Raw genomic sequence first — 17,465 nt, forward strand, 5'->3', positions numbered from 1 at the left:
AAAACTAAATTATCCTCTATTTATTAAAATTAAAATTTTTTTTGTATTTAAATTTTATCATAAATATATTTATAAAAAATTTAAAAAATCAGGACGTATATGTCTTTTTTCTTAAATTAAAAGTTTTTGGGTGACTATCCTAAATTAAAAGTTAAACACTTGCGTCGTGTGTGAGAAATATATTCGAATTGAAAAAACTAAAAAGCACAGGCCATAGCCCATAAGCAGTGAGACCCACCAGTGGTAGTTTCAGACTTTCAGTCGTCTCCGTTATCTCATGCTGTTTATCCTCCGATTCCCGCTACCCATTCTGTTACGTCACTCCTTTCTCTCTTTCCCCAATTTCTCCGTTGAATTCTCAAATTTCTAATCTCTCTCTCTCTCTCTCTCTCTCTCAGGCGATGAAGGGCGTTGGTTCGCACAGCAACGATTGGGCATACTATCCCTCACCCTCTTCAAATCTATCTGCTTTTGCGGCCCCCTTTAGCGTCAATCGATTCTCCCCCAACGACGTCGTTTCGGCCCTGCCGTTTCCCGATTCTGCTGAATCCGCTCTTCAACCCCGATCCTACGGCTACGATTTCTTCTCCAACCCTATCAGAGAATTGGATTCCGCGCCTCCTCCTTCAAAACCTTATGGCTATTCCGTTGTTGATTCCTCTTCCAGTGTTCGATTGCCTCAATTTAAGTCTCTAGGTCTGGCTACTATGGACTCATTCTCTTATGATCAGTGTTCTTCCAATAATGGTGGAGAACCGAGCCATGTTGATTCTCAATTTTACTATTCTTCGTATGTTCCATCCCCAATTCATGATCCAGCTCCTTCTGTTGTACCTAATAATTGGCCTGCGATATCATCCGGGTTTGCTTCCTTGGATGGCTCCACTATTGCTGATTTTGCTAAGAATTCACCTGAAGTAGGGTTTATTGGTCCAAGTGCTGGATTGTGGAATCAGTTTGCAGAGTTGAACCATGGTAAGGGAATGCATGTGGGTGTTGGGACCAGTTTCTCCGCAAATCAAACAAACGTTGCTGGTTCTGCTGTTGAAGAAAGGATGAACCAAGGTTTTTTTTTGGCCTTATTTATTGTTGGTGTTGTCCAAGTTGTTATGCTCATTGTAGTTGTGTTCTATTGCTTACTTAAATGGTTGTGTGAGAAACTTTTTGCAGGATAAGAACGAAATTAACGTTCCGAATTTCAAATGAAGATTTTTTTCCCTCAATGTTTGAAATTTGTGTGGTGCCCTGTGAGAAATTATTTGTTTTAATGCAGGATGTCATGATTATCGTGAAAACAAATTATTTATTTTAATGCAGGAGGTCAAGAAGGGACAGACTCTGTTAATAGCAAAGTTGCACAAACTACTGGTTGGGAAAAACAGAGCATTCCTGCTGCAAGTGCTGATCATTTGGATAGTAAATCTTGTTTGTGGGGAAGCTTCAAACCCACGCCAGTTGAGGTTTCAGGTATATCTGTTATGGGATCCACTTTATTACCTCTAGAAACACATGGTGAGGCTCCTGCGAAAGCTGGTGATTCAGGGAACTTGTCACGTGTTAGTTCTTACGACAAATTTTCCAGGCAGCGTTGTGATAGGCCATTACGAGTTGATACAACATCTTCGTCACCTATACCAGGTCTGGTCATGGATTTGAAAATGAACAATGATCCTACAGATGGAGACCTTGGAAACAATAATTTATATAAGGTAATGGAGGCTGATCAAGGACTTAGTTCTGGAACTTCAGGTGGCTTTGATTTAAGTCATCTCCGCCTGCATCTAGAAAGAAATGAACCATTCTCATCAAACAATGCAATGGACAAGATCGATCCAAGGAATGTTGTGGACTATATATTTAAAGAGACAAATGGAGTTCAAGATTCTCATGTGGATTTGGATAAATTGAGCTTGAGACTCAGTGCTAATCGGGATGTCAATTCCATCGAGAAATCTTTTGGCAGTGCAGATCGATGCAATCCTGCTGTAGACTCACCTTGCTGGAAGGGCGCCCCTTCCGGTTACTTTTCTCGTTATGAAACTTCTGAGACCAAGCCTTTGGAATATGTGCAGAAAACTGAGAAGTTCTCTGGTTATGTTATTCAAGAGCCTCAGAATTGTTTGCTTGACACCGACAATAATGTGAAAAGATCAAGTAAAATTTCAAACAACAATCATGATCTAAATGATTTTGTCCATCAAGAAGATATAGATCTAAGGAAAATTCCGGCATTGAATTTTAAATATCCAAATTGCAATTCTTATAATGCAACGCGTAATACCTCTTTTCAGTCTGAGCCAAGCTGTAATTCTGAGGTTAAATACCTGAATGGCGTTACTGAAGTGAAGGAAAAAAATGTCCCACCAGTCAAGCCAATTCATCATCGTGATTCTAGAACCTCTTGGATAGATCATTCTCTTGTAGATGAAAACAAACTGCTGTATCATAAACCGGAGACTGATGGTGCTAATGCTGGAAACAATATGAATGAAACTGATGTGAGTGCTGGGAGCAATGTGAATGATGATTTGAAATGTGGTATATCTCAGATCCCAGAAAATACCTTGTCTTCTACTACTGTAGTAGATGCATCTAAATCACTTGAAAAGTCTGCTGAGAAAGTATCAAGTCCAAAATTAAATGTCCAAATGCTGGTTGATACGATGCACAATATGTCAGAATTGCTTCTTTTTCATTGCATGAATGATGCCTGTGAATTGAAAGAACAAGATTTCAACGTACTAAAAGTTGTGATCAGTAATCTCAATGCATGTTCTTTAAAGAATGCTGAAAGAATTACCCCTTTGCAAGAATTTCCTTCACCACATCCCGGAACTTCCAGGCATGCCAGAGAATCATGCAAGCTTCAACAGGTATATTCTTATATCTTCAATTTATTCAATATATATAGCATCTCTCAGCAAAGGTTAATACAACATATGTCTAGCTATTGCTGATAAGCTGTTTATTTTAATTGGTTTTGAATTCCATGAGGATGTGTTGTACGCCAGTTAAATAGTTAGTACTATATTACATAACTTGTATGTTTTGCATCTGTATTCTTAGAATGCAAGTTTTGTGAAGCACCAAGTAACCCAATTAGTACCAGAGATTCCTAAGGTTGAGCTTGAGAATCCACTTGTTGAAGAGGCAAAAAACCTGCATATCAAATCTGGAAAATTAGTCCAACAACTTTCAAGCTCCATTTCTCCAAGGGGTGATGCAGAAATGAAAAAAGAAGATGAAATGACTAAGGTGCTTTAATATCTCATTTATTCTTCCTGTTTATCCTTTCAAATATCCTTACGACTAAAGGGGTGAAAATTAATTGTTGCATACTTTTGCTTTATAGGCTTTAAAGAAGATTCTTAGTGAGAATCTGCATGATGATGATGATGATGATGAAGTGGAGTCTCAAACTTCAGTGCTATATAAGAATCTATGGCTTGAAGCTGAAGCTTCGTTGTGTTCCATTCATTATAAAGCTCGCTACAATCAAATGAAGAATGAAATCAAGAGGCTCAAGCAAAAAGGTTGACTGTGTTGTTTTTGGTATATCAAACGGGTCATTTGTTACTATACAGTACTAGATAAAATAGTATTTAAACAAAGAGTAAAGTATCGTTTTTGTCCGCAACGTTTGGGGTAAGTTTCAAAGTTATCCCTAACGTTTGAATCGTCCTATTTAAGTCCCTAATGTTTCAAAATTGACTCAATGTTGTCCTGCCATTAGAAATCTGTTAACGGAATTGACGGCAGGACAAAATTGAGACGATTTTGAAACGTTAGGGACTTAAATAGGACGAATACGTTGGGGACAAAAACGATACATATAAATAAATTTTAATTTTACTTTCAATAATATCAATTTTTTACGGTACATGGTTATTCAATTATTTTTTAATCACATCTAAGTAAATTATATTTAATCACATTAACTTTATTCTAAATAAATTTATTTTTTATAATTTTACTCTTAAAAAATTTCTACCCATCAAAAAATGTGTGTAGAATGACTAGCACATAAATTTGTGGCGAAAAAAATGATACATATACAATAAAGTAACGTGATTCTAGTCATTTTACAAACATTTCATGATGAGTAAAATTCTTTAAAAGTAAAATTATAAAAAATTAATTTATTTAGAATAAAAGCTGTGTAATTAAGTGTAATTTACTTAAATGTGATTAAAAAATAATTGAATAACTATGTACTGTAAAAGATTGATATTAGTGAAGGATAAAATTAAAATTTATTTCTATGTATCGTTTTTGTTCCCAACGTTTTCGTCCTATTTAAGTCCTTAACGTTTCAAAATCGTCTCAATTTTGTCCTCAATTTCGTTAACAGATTCCTAACGGCAAGACAACATTAAGCCAATTTTGAAACGTTAGAGACTTAAATAGGACGATTCAAACGTTAGAGACAACTTTGAGACTTACTCCAAACGTTGGGACAAAAACGATACTTTACTCCTAAACAAATGATATGTTCCTCTATTTTTTATTTTTATAAAAATTTACATCATGTTTTTGTATTCCTTTTTATGTTGCAGACGTGGAAGATCAATCTAATATAAGCCAAAGTTTTGCAACACACATTGATGCAGATGCAAATGCTAAGAATATGCCTGGTTCAAAATCTTCTATTGACATGAACAAGCCTAATCCATTGACACCTGAGGGAAATACTAGTCAAAACCTGGATAGTCTTGTCCAGAATTCTAATCTTTCTAGCACAAAGAAAGATGTTGGGAATGGTGAAGCTTCTGTTTTGGCTAGATTTCACATTCTGAGAACTCGAGGTGACAATTCTCCATCCAAAGGAAAAGAAGTTCAAACCCATATTAATTTTAGCCAAGAATCTCCTCTTCTAAGCAAAATGAAGGTGGATGATCATGAGGCATCTGTCATGGCAAGATTTCATATTCTTAAATCCCGTGTCGAAGATTTGAGTTCATCTTCAAAAGACACACTGTTAGATGGATTTGCTGACAAAGGAATGGATAACACAATACTTGACGCAAAGGCATCAGTAGTTGAGAGTTTAGATGTTCATGTAAATCCTTCCATTGTGTATCTCAGTTCTTACAGTGCTGTTGACAAGTCAATTCCAAAGGAGCTTCAACTCGATTTGGAGGACAGTGAAGAAATTCAGCCTTGCGAGAACCACAAGTTTGACTACAACAATCAGCATCCTGCCGATGGCTTAGCATCGGAATGGGAACATGTTTCGAGACTGGAAGGTTGTTGAGGGGAAGAGCTTGTAATAATAACGTTTTCAAAATGGACTCATCAGTGAATGACCGAATTTAATTTCTGTATTAGTTATGTTTGAGACATACATTTGCAGAATTTGATCTTATTTATGTTTTTTTCATGTATGTATATAAGTTTGGTTTCTTATGTGTCTGTTCTACGTTATGGAACAGGTTGGGTGACCGTATTGTCAATGTGTTCTCTCAACCTTTCATTGCGGTGTTCTCACATTAGTTAATGTGATGCCAGTAGATTCAATAGAGATGATTCAAGGTGTTTGAAACCTTAAAATTGATAGAAGTTAATTATTCTTACTAATGAACAAGATTAATGAAAGAAAAAGACAAAAAGTACATAAGGTAGACTTTTCTCTTTTTCTTTTTGGGTCATAAGGGAGACGTAAGACATGAGTATATTTTAACAAAACTAGTACACGTTCCCGCGCAGGGTCTGAAATGATGATAAAAGAGCTTTTTGGTGTGACTAAATTATTTAATTCACTTACGTGATTCCTTTAAAGTCCTATTGTTAGCAATAGTAGTTGATCCTTAATATCATCTGAATAAAAGATATACTTGTGTAATTCTCTTTTTAATCTAACTAAAAAACTAAACGAACATATAACTATATTTAGATACAGGATAAAATAGACTAAAGGATTAAAAGAAAATGTTATTTGTACACTATTTTTCAGCCACCAATTCAGCCACTTTCACTAAAATACAATAAAAAAGAAAATGCTATTTGTACACTATTTTTCAGCAGTAGCACAATGCGATGAGAGTGAGATTTCTTCATCGCGCCAAAATCTCTCACGCTTTCTTCTTTTCTCTTCTCATGCACCTCAATTCTCTTATCTTCTCTTCGATTGCGCCAACCTCACTACTTACTTCTCTTTGATTGCGCCAATCTCACTTCTTTCGTTTTGCTTCGCGCCATAATCTCTTGCGCTTTCTTCTCTTCTCCACGCTTCCGTCTGATTTGCTTCGCGCCATTTTTTATTCTTGTTATCTTAGGATTTCGATTATAACTTTTGATTCAATGGAATCCACAAGCTCGAATGATGAGGTTTGTGTTTAATTTACTTCATATGTTAATTTTTTTATTCTTGATTTGATTTTAATTTTTTTATTATCCATGTTTTACTCTTGATTTTATTTTAATTTTGTTGATTATCTAGTTATGCAAATGCTTCTGATTTGGCTTATGCTTATGATATGTGGCTTCATTATGTCATTTAGATCCTTTTACATCATGTACATTGTGTGATTATATCCTAAAAAATTTGTGTAATGAGAAAAATGTTTAGCTTCTGGATTGGAGTCAAATTGGTAGTTTTGCATGATTAAAATCTCTGCATTTTCTTAGATCAGATGATGATTCTGATTCTATGAATGTGTTGGGGTTTAGTGCTATATTTGACTATTGAGTTTGATTATCATGTTTACCGAGTTTGATTATATTCAGGATCAGTGCTATATTTGACTATTGAGTTTGATTATATATGTTTACTGAGTTTGATTATACTTAGATTCAGTGCTTGACTACTAATTTGTCTTGTTCATTCATAGAAAATTGAGAGTATTTTTATACCTGATTATATTTTAAATTTTTTATTATCTATGTTTTAGGTTGTTCCAAGCATAGGAATGACATTCTCCTCTGTGAAAGATTATGAAACTTTTTATACCAATTATGCAAAAAGAGTTAGTTTTTCATGGAATATAAGAACTACTAAGTGGGATCAAAATAGACAAATTACATACCAAATCTTGGTATGTTCTAGAGCTGGTTATCGAAGATAAAAATTGATCCACTAAAGAAGACAAATCCAACTTTCGAGCGAAATTGTAAAGTTAGGATTATTGTGAAAAGGGATAAGAAAATGGAATATGTGTCAACTTTTGTGAATATCCAGCACAACCATGCTATTAGTCCTAGCTTGGCAAAGACTCTGAGAAAGAATAGGAAATTAAGCTTGCATGCCAAACGGATAGCTGAGATCAATGATCAAGTTGGTGTTACAATAAGAAACACCTATCAAAGCTTAGCAACTGCTGCTGGTGGCTATGATAAATTAACTTTTACTGAAAAAGATCTTCGGAATCATGTAGCAAGAAGTGTCAGAGTCATTGAAGAAGAAGGGGATGCACAATTATTAATGCAGTATTTTTATAGGATGCAACAACAAAACCGCAACTTCTTTTACGAAGTTAAATTGGATGAGCAACATCGCATAAAACATGCTTTTTAGGCTGATGCTAGAGTCGTGCTGCTTATGAGTACTTTGGTGACGTTGTGAGCTTTGATACGACATACCTAATAAATAGGTATGACACCACAATTATATATTTCAGTTAATTATATGCACTTTGGTTTTTGCATGTGTTTGATGTATAGGGATAGATATAATAGAATTAATTTTTTTTCTTTGATGTCCCTGTTTTCTGGTTCTGTTTCTACTTGTTTTGGTGCAGTCTTCTTTTGTATATTTCAAAACTAGCAAATTAAACAACTAAAATCCAATCAAATTCAAAATGTAAAAAAAGTTAAAACTCAATAATCAAATATCAAGTATGCTATAATTAAACATGATGTAATATCATATTTTAAAAGCTGAGCATAATCAAATAGACTCCAAATCATATAACAAAAATCCAGTTATAATCAAACATGCTGTAGATATCACATTTGTTTAAGTCTGAAGAAAATGGAGACTTAGAAATTAAGGCATGAATATCCATGCCGAGTTTAAGCCTAGTTGGACCTCCGTCTTGGCAAGTTCGAAGGGCATAGCCAATGGCTAGTGATTTGGCATGAGGCCAGCAGAAATCATCTCTTTGAATAGAATACAAGCGTCATCTGACATGCCATTTTGTGCATATCATGAAATCAAACAAGACCAGGAAACAATGTTCCTTTGGGGAGTTTCAACAAACAACTTCTGCGCGCAAAAAAAATTGCCAATTCTGACATAAATGTTGACAAGAGCATTGGATAGGAAAACATCCAACTATGCTATAATATAATTTTTAAAAATTGAGCATAATTAAACTATGTTTATTTTTTTAACCTGGATAAAACCATCGAAGAAGCTAATAGAATAAAACAAGAAAAATGTAAGAAAAATGCAGAATAAAATAAGGAATAGAAATTTATCTTGAAGAATCAAACAAGGAAAATACAGTCGATGAAAGCGCCTGAGACAAAGAGCACCGCACCCGAGACAGAGGAAGGAGACTTGCAACCGCGCTTGAAAGAGAGCGAAGGAGAATCGTGCCATCGGAGACAGGGAGAAGGAGAATCGTGCCGCCGGAGAGAGAGGAAAGGAGAATCACCATTGAGAATGAGGATGAGGAAAGAGTGGCATCGGAGAGTGAGAGTGAGAGTAAGGAAAGGAGAAAAGAAGAACATTGTTCAGCGAGCGCATGAGAATGAGATTTCTATTTTTGAGTTTTAAATGTTGTATTTTGTATTTTGTATTGTATACGTATTTAATACAATAGCTAAAATAGTAGCTGAAAGTGATGTGCATGTAGCGCATACCAATCCTATGCATACTAATCCAAAAAAATGTAGGTCTAATACATCGTGGGCATATCAATCCAAAAACTTACTATGTTTCGTATCAAAAAGGTGGTTAAACGTATAGTTCTTATTTAATTTTATTAATAAAATAATATTATAAAGGTATGTACATTTCATTCACTACAGTCTAACCTCACATAAATATAGTTGCAGAAAAATAGAATAAACTCAAGTTAAGCATCTTGACTTTTTTGTATTTATGTTAAATTCATGTATGAATCAAAAAGAAAATGTAAATATATAGAGTTTGTTTGGGTGTTATTAAGTTATTAAAAAAAAAATTTTTATTAAAATTTTTTTTTTATTTTTTAGTGTGTTTGATAAAATTAGTAAAAATTAGTGTATTCCAAAAAAAAATAGAAAGTACAGTATTCTTTAAAAATGAACCTGTTATCAAAGGTTTAGCTTTTTAGGTTGCCCATTTGTAAATAAAAAAATTTTAGATAGTACATTTGTAAATAAATAAAAAAAGTCAATTTAAAAAACAACTTACAAAAATTGAGATTCAAAACAAAATTAGTGAAATTCAAATTATAAAATCAAAACAGAAAAAATGTTCTTATTAATAGTAGCAGAGGATATCATTCTAAGTCCAAAATGATACAGAAGACAGGGACAGGGTCAAGGTGTAAGACCCCGTATTTCTAAAAAAATTAAATAATAAATTTATTTATTATTTATTATATTTAATTAAGATTATATTTTTAAGAGATTTTATATATAAATTAAGTAATTTTTTATTTATGATTTAAAGTTTTAGTAATTGAATAATAATAAGGATTTTATATACTTTAAGTTGAATAATTAGATTTTTAATTTTATTTCATGATTATAAAGGAAATTGATTTTTATTATCTCTAATAATTGAATTAGAGTATTTATTTAAAAATAAATTTTAGGGCAAATGACGCATATAAACCAAGTAGAGGGTTGTTTTATACAATTCTACCGAAGATAAAAACGTTACAAGGTTCTACCAAGAGCACTTTTCTATATAGTTCGAATTAGAGCCGCTCGAATTACACATACCATAGTAATTCGAATCATACAAATTCAATTTACACACACACACTAACACATACTAATTCGAATCACCCTGATTCGAATTACACACACACACACACTAACACACTGGTGCACGAAATTGTGATCACTACAACTTCGCACAACTAACCAGCAAGTGCACTGGGTCGTCCAAGTAATAAACCTTACGCGAGTAAGGGTCGATCCCACGGAGATTGGTGGTATGAAGCAAGCTATGGTCATCTTGTAAATCTCAGTCAGGCAGACTCAAATGTATAATGGTGATGAACGAAAATAACATAAAAGATAAAGATAGGGACACTTATGTATATCATTGGTGTAAGAGCTTCAGACAAGCGTATGAAGATGCCTTCCCTTCCGTCTCTCTGCTTTCTTACTGTCTTCATCCAATCCTTCTTACTCCTTTCCATGGCAAGCTCGTGTAGGGTTTCACTGTTGTCAGCAGCTACCTCCCATCCGCGCAGTGAAAGCTAATGCACACACTCTGTCACAGTGCTGCCAATCACCGGTTTGGTTCCCTCCCCTACCGGAATAGAATAACTCTTTTGCGTCTGTCACTAACGCCCAGTAGGTTACAGGTTTGAAGCACGTCACAGTCATTCAATCATTGAATCCTACTCAGAATACCACAGACAAGGTTTAGACCTTCCGGATTCTCTTGAATGCCGCCATCAGGTCCTGCCTATACCACGAAGATTCCGAAGAATCCAAGAGATATTCACTAGAGCCTCGGATGCTTGTAGAACAAGAATGGTTGTCAGTCACCTTGTTCATAGGTGAGAATGATGATGAGTGTCAATCATCACCTTCATCAAGTTGAAGAACAAGTGATATCTTGGACAAAGAACAAGCGGAATTGAATAGAAGAACAATAGTAATTGCATTACTACTCGAGGTACAGCAGAGCTCCACACCTTAATCTATGGTGTGTAGAAACTCCACCGTTGAAAATACATAAGAACAAAAGTGATCATTGGTTTCGGCCCCAGAGAGGGAACCAGAAGAACCAAGATCTGATCTAAGAACTAGATGTCCAAAGATGAAAATACAATAGTAAAAGGGTCCTACTTATAGAAAACTAGTACATGGATGAGTAAATGACATAAAAATCCACTTCCGGGCCCACTTGGTGTGTGCTTGGGCTGAGCAATGAAGCTTTTTCGTGTAGAGACTCTCCTTGGAGTTAAACGCCAGCTTTAGTGCCAGTTTGGGCGTTTAACTCCCAATTAGGTGCCAGTTCCGGCGTTTAACGCTGGAATTTCTTGAGGTGACTTTGAACGCCGGTTTGGGCCATCAAATCTTGGGCAAAGTATGGACTATTATATATTGCTGGAAAGCCCAGGATGTCTACTTTCCAACGCCGTTGAGAGCGCGCCAATTGGGCTTCTGTAGCTCCAGAAAATCTACTTCGAGTGCAGGGAGGTCAGAATCCAACAGCATCTGCAGTCCTTTTGAGTCTCTGGATCAGATTTTTGCTCAGGTCCCTCAATTTCAGCCAGAAAATACCTGAAATCACAGAAAAACACACAAACTCATAGTAAAGTCCAGAAAAGTGAATTTTAACTAAAAACTAATAAAAATATACTAAAAACTAACTAGATCATACTAAAAATATACTAAAAACAATGCCAAAAAGCGTACAATTTATCCGCTCATCACAACACCAAACTTAAATTGTTGCTTGTCCCCAAGCAACTGAAAATCAAATAAGATAAAAAGAAGAGAATATACTATAGACTCCAAATTATCAATGAAACTAAGCTCCAAATTAGATGAGCGGGACTAGTAGCTTTTTGCCTCCGAACAGTTTTGGCATCTCACTTTATCCTTTGAAATTCAGAATGATTGGCTTCTTTAGGAACTCAGAATCCAGATAGTGTTATTGATTCTCTTAGTTAAGTATGATGATTCTTGAACACAGCTACTTATTGAGTCTTGGCTGTGGCCCAAAGCACTCTGTCTTCCAGTATTACCACCGGATACATACATGCCACAGACACATAATTGGGTGAACCTTTTCAGATTGTGACTCAGCTTTGCTAAAGTCCCCAATTAGAGGTGTCCAGGGTTCTTAAGCACACTCTTTTTGCCTTGGATCACAACTTTATTTCTTTCTTTTTCTTTTCTTTTTTTCTTTCTCCCTTTTTTCGTTTTTCTCCTTCTTTTTTTTTTTTTTGTATTCACTGCTTTTTCTTGCTTCAAGAATCATTTTTATGATTTTTCAGATCCACAGTAACATGTCTCCTTTTTCATCATTCTTTCAAGAGCCAACAATTTTTAACATTCATGAACCACAAATTCAAAAGACATATGCACTGTTTAAGCATACATTCAGAGAACAACAAGTATTGTCACCACATCAAACTAATTAAGCTAGTTTTAAAGATGAATTTGAAATCCTGTACTTCTTGTTCTTTTGTGATAAAAACAGTTTTCATTTAAGAAAGGTGATGGATTCATATTCATAGCTTTAAGGCATAGACACTAAGACACTAATGATCATAAGACACAAACATGGATAAACATAAGCATAAAAATTCGAAAAACAGAAAATAAAGAACAAGGAGATTAAAGAACGGGTCCACCTTAGTGATGGCGGCTTGTTCTTCCTCTTGAAGATCCTATGGAGTGCTTGAGCTCCTCAATGTCTCTTCCTTGTCTTTGTTGCTCCTCTCTCATGATCCTTTGATCTTCTCCAATTTCATGGAGGAGGATGGCATGTTCTTGGTGCTCCACCCTTAGTTGTCCCATGTTGGAACTTAATTTTCCTAGGGAGGTGTTAATTTGCTCCCAGTAGTCTTGTGGAGGAAAGTGCATCCCTTGAGGTATCTCAGGGATTTCTTGATGAGAGGGGTCTCTTGTTTGCTCCATCTTCTTCTTAGTGATGGGCTTGAGGTCATGCCTTCTCAGTTGAACCGGCTTTGGATGCCATAAATGGTTATGGAAAAACAAAAAGCAATGCTTTTACCACACCAAACTTAAAAGGTTTGCTCGTCCTCGAGCAAAAGAAGAAAGAAGAGAGTAGAAGAAGAAGAAATGGGGGAGAGGGAGATGGCGTTGTGGTTCGGCCAAAAGGGGGAGAAGTGGTGGTTTATGAAGGATGGATGTGAGTGGTGAAGAGAAAGAGATGTTGAGGTGATTGGTGAATGGGTGAAGAAGAAGAGAGAGAGTGGTGGGGTTGGTGGGGATCCTGTGGGGTCCACAGATCCTGAGGTGTCAAGGAAAAGTCATCCCTGCACCAAATGGCATCAAAATCCACGTTTTGAGCCATTTCTGGCGTTAAACGCCGGGCTGGTGCCCATTCCTGGCGTTTAACGCCAGGTTTTTGCCCTTTACTGGCGTTTAACGCCAGTCTGGTGCCCATTTCTGGCGTTAAACGCCCAGAAGGGTGCCAGACTGGGCGTTAAACGCCCAACTGCTAGGCTGACTGGCGTTTGAACGCCAGCAGCATCTTCCTCCAGGGTGTGCTGTTTTTCTTCCTGTTTTTCATTTTGTTTTTGCTTTTTTCATTGTTTTTGTGACTTCTTATGATCATCAACCTACAAAAAAGATAAAATAACAAAAGAAAATAATTAACCATAAAACATTGGGTTGCCTCCCAACAAGCGCTTCTTTAATGTCATTAGCTTGACAGAGGACTCTCATGGAGCCTCAGAAATACTCAGAACCGTGTTGGAACCTCCCAACACCAAACTTAGAGTTTGAATGTGGGGGTTCAACACCAAACTTAGAGTTTGGTTGTGGCCTCCCAACACCAAACTTAGAGTTTGACTGTGGGGGCTCTGCTTGGCTCTGTTTTGAGAGAAGCTCTTCATGCTTCCTCTCCATGATGATAGAGGGATGTCCTTGGGCCTTAAACACCAAGGATTCTTCATTCACTTGAATGATCAACTCTCCTCCATCAACATCAATCACAGTCTTTGCTGTGGCTAGGAAGGGTCTGCCAAGGATGATGGATTCATCCATGCACTTCCCAGGATCTTGTCTCTTTTGAGGTAATTTCTGCCTAGACAAGTCATCCAGTTCTTTGGTGAGCAAAGGGGGTTCATCCTCCCAAGTCTCATTTCCAAATAACTTGTCATTTAGCTTCATGATTGCTCCAAGGTATTTAGCAACTTGCTCTTCAGTGACATACTCATCCTCTTCAGAGGAAGAATACTCATCAGAGCTCATGAATGGCAGAAGTAAGTCCAATGGAATCTCTATGGTCTCATTTTGAGCCTCAGATTCCCATGGTTCCTCATTGGGGAACTCAGTTGAGGCTAGTGCACGCCCATTGAGGCCTTCCTCAGTGGCGTCCACTTCCTCTCTTTCCTCTCCAAATTCGGCCATGTTTATGGCTTTGCACTCTCCTTTTGGATTTTCTTCTGTATTGCTTGGGAGAGTACTAGGAGGGAGTTCAGTAATTTTCTTACTCAGCTGACCCACTTGTCCTTCCAAATTCCTAATGGAGGACCTTGTTTCAGTCATGAAACTTTGAGTGGTCTTTATTAGATCAGAGACCATTGTTGCTAAGTCAGAAGTACTCTGCTTAGAACTCTCTGTCTGTTGCTGAGAAGATGATGGAAAAGGCTTGCCATTGCTAAACCTGTTTCTTCCACCATTGTTGTTGTTAAAACCTTGTTGAGGTTTCTCTTGATTCTTCCATGAGAAATTTGGGTGATTTCTCCATGAAGAATTATAGGTGTTACCATAGGATTCTCCTAGGTAATTCACCTCTTCCATTGAAGGGTTCTCAGGATCGTAGGCTTCTTCTTCAGATGAAGCATCCTTAGTACTGCTTGGTGCATTTTGCATTCCAGACAGACTTTGAGAAATCAAATTGACTTGTTGAGTCAATATTTTATTCTGAGCCAAAATGGCATTCAGAGTATCAATCTCAAGAACTCCTTTCTTCTGACTAGTCCCATTGTTCACAGGATTCCTTTCAGAAGTGTACATGAATTGGTTATTTGCAACCATTTCAATGAGCTCTTGAGCTTCTGTAGGCGTCTTCTTCAGATGAAGAGATCCTCCAGCAGAGCTATCCAAAGACATCTTGGACAGTTCAGAGAGACCATCATAGAAAATACCTATGATGCTCCATTCAGACAGCATGTCAGAAGGACATTTTCTGATTAATTGTTTGTATCTTTCCCAAGCTTCATAGAGGGATTCTCCATCCTTTTGTCTGAAGGTTTGGACTTCCACTCTAAGCTTACTCAATTTTTGAGGTGGAAAGAACTTTGCCAAGAAGGCATTGACTAGCTTTTCCCAAGAGTCCAGGCTTTCTTTAGGTTGTGAGTCCAACCATATCCTAGCTCTGTCTCTTACAGCAAAAGGGAATAGCATCAGTCTGTAGACCTCAGGGTCAACCCCATTAGTCTTGACTGTGTCACAGATTTGCAAGAACTCAGCTAAAAACTGATGAGGATCTTCCAATGGAAGTCCATGGAACTTGCAATTCTGTTGCATTAGAGAAACTAATTGAGGCTTAAGCTCAAAGTTGTTTGCTCCAATGGCAGGGATAGAGATGCTTCTCCCATAGAAATCGGGAGTAGGTGCAGTAAAGTCACCCAGCACCTTCCTTGCATTGTTGGCATTGTTGTTGTTCTCGGCTGCCATGTCTTCTTCTTCTTTGAAGAATTCGGTTAGATCTTCTACAGAGAGTTGTGCCTTAGCTTCTCTTAGCTTTCGCTTCAAGGTCCTCTCAGGTTCAGGGTCAGCTTCAACAAGAATGCCTTTGTCTTTGTTCCTGCTCATATGAAAGAGAAGAGAACAAGAAAATGTGGAATCCTCTATGTCACAGTATAGAGATTCCTTGAGGTGTCAGAGGCAGAAAAATAGAAGGCAGAAGTAGAAAATTCGAACTTATCAAAGAAGATGGAGTTCGAATTTTGCATTAAGGAATAGTGTTAGTCAAAAAATAGAAGGATGTGAGAAGAAGGGAAGTAATTTTCGAAAATTAAGTAAAAGATTTTGAAAACATTTTGAAAAACACTTAATTGATTTTCGAAAATAAGAGTGGAAAAGAAATCAAGTGATTTTTTTGAAAAAGATTTTGAAATTAGAAATCAAAAAGATTTGATTGAAAACTATTTTTAAAAAGATGTGGTTAAGAAGATATGATTGGTTTTAAAAAGATGTAATTGAGAAGATATGATTTGAAAAACATTTTTAAAAAGATTTGATTTGAAAACAATTTGAAAAGATATGATTTTAAAAATTAATGACTTGCCTAACAAGAAAAGATATGATTGAAACATAAAACCGTTCTTAATAGAAAAGGCAAAAAATGTTCAATCAAATCATTAATTGTTAGTAAGTATCTTTGAAAAAGGAAAGAAATTGATTTTGAAAACATTTGATTGAAAAGATATGATTTGAAAAAGATTTGATTTTGGAAAACTTTGAAATCTTGAAAAAAAATTGATTTTGAAAACAGAATCTTCCCCCTAGCACCATCCTGGCGTTAAACGCCCAGAATGGTATACATTCTGGCGTTTAACGCCCAAAATGCTACCTCTTTGGGCGTTAAACGCCCAACCAGGTGCCCTGGCTGGCGTTTAAACGCCAGTCTGCCTTCTTCACTGGGCATTTTTGAATGCTCAGCTTTTTCTGTATAGTTCCTCTGCAGTATGTTCTGAATCTTCAATTCTTTGTATCATTGACTTGAAAAGACACAAATTAAAAATATTTTTGGATTCTTAATAATCAAAATGCAAGAGGAATCAATTAACAATGCATGCAAGACACCAAACTTAGCAGTTTGTATACTACTGACACTAACAATATGAGAATGCATATGAGACACACAAAATGCTTCAAGTCAATAGAATTCAAAGATTAGAACACAAAAATCGTCAAGAATTACTTGAGGATCCTTAAGACACATGAATGAATGCATGCAATTGACACCAAACTTAAGATGAGACACTAGACTTAAGCAGGAAACATCAAATATTTTTGGTTTTTATGATTTTGTAAATTTTTTTTTTTGGTTATTTTTTGAAAATTAGGTGAAAAGGAAAATAAAGGTATCAAAATTCTTAATGAGAATTCCAGGAATCATGCAATGTTAGTCTAAAGCTTTAGTCTAAAGGAATTAGACATGGCCGGCAAAGCTTCAGCAGGACATTGCATTCAAGAGCTAAATTGATGAGAATCAATCAGCTTTGGTGATGATAAGAGCATCACCTTGAAACACTAGAATTCATTCTTAAGAACTCTGAAGAAAAATACCTAATCTAAGCAACAAGATGAACCGTCAGTTGTCCATACACAAGAACAATCCCCGGCAACGGCGCCAAAAACTTGGTGCACGAAATTGTGATCACTACAACTTCGCACAACTAACCAGCAAGTGCACTGGGTCGTCCAAGTAATAAACCTTACGCGAGTAAGGGTCGATCCCACGGAGATTGGTGGTATGAAGCAAGCTATGGTCATCTTGTAAATCTCAGTCAGGCAGACTCAAATGTATAATGGTGATGAACGAAAATAACATAAAAGATAAAGATAGGGACACTTATGTATATCATTGGTGTAAGAGCTTCAGACAAGCGTATGAAGATGCCTTCCCTTCCGTCTCTCTG

The 17,465-nt window shown here is 36.3% G+C and overlaps 1 protein-coding gene and 1 non-coding gene across 2 annotated transcripts; both read left to right on the top strand.

Moving 5' to 3' along the window:
* Positions 1-225: 225 nt before the first annotated feature.
* On the top strand, positions 226-5,406 carry LOC130954577 (uncharacterized). Its single transcript, XM_057881338.1, has 5 exons — positions 226-1,065; positions 1,318-2,873; positions 3,067-3,255; positions 3,353-3,533; positions 4,557-5,406. The coding sequence occupies exons 1-5, from the start codon at positions 402-404 to the stop codon at positions 5,252-5,254; spliced, it is 3,288 nt and encodes a 1,095-aa protein (XP_057737321.1). The 5' UTR covers positions 226-401; the 3' UTR covers positions 5,255-5,406.
* A 9,580-nt stretch (positions 5,407-14,986) lies between these two features.
* Positions 14,987-15,090, top strand: LOC130958648 (small nucleolar RNA R71). Its single transcript, XR_009077760.1, has one exon. It is a non-coding gene; the product is annotated as a small nucleolar RNA R71 (small nucleolar RNA).
* Positions 15,091-17,465: the final 2,375 nt, after the last annotated feature.

This window comes from Arachis stenosperma, chromosome 10 (assembly GCF_014773155.1).
Source record: "Arachis stenosperma cultivar V10309 chromosome 10, arast.V10309.gnm1.PFL2, whole genome shotgun sequence".
Classification (NCBI taxonomy): Eukaryota; Viridiplantae; Streptophyta; class Magnoliopsida; order Fabales; family Fabaceae; genus Arachis; species Arachis stenosperma.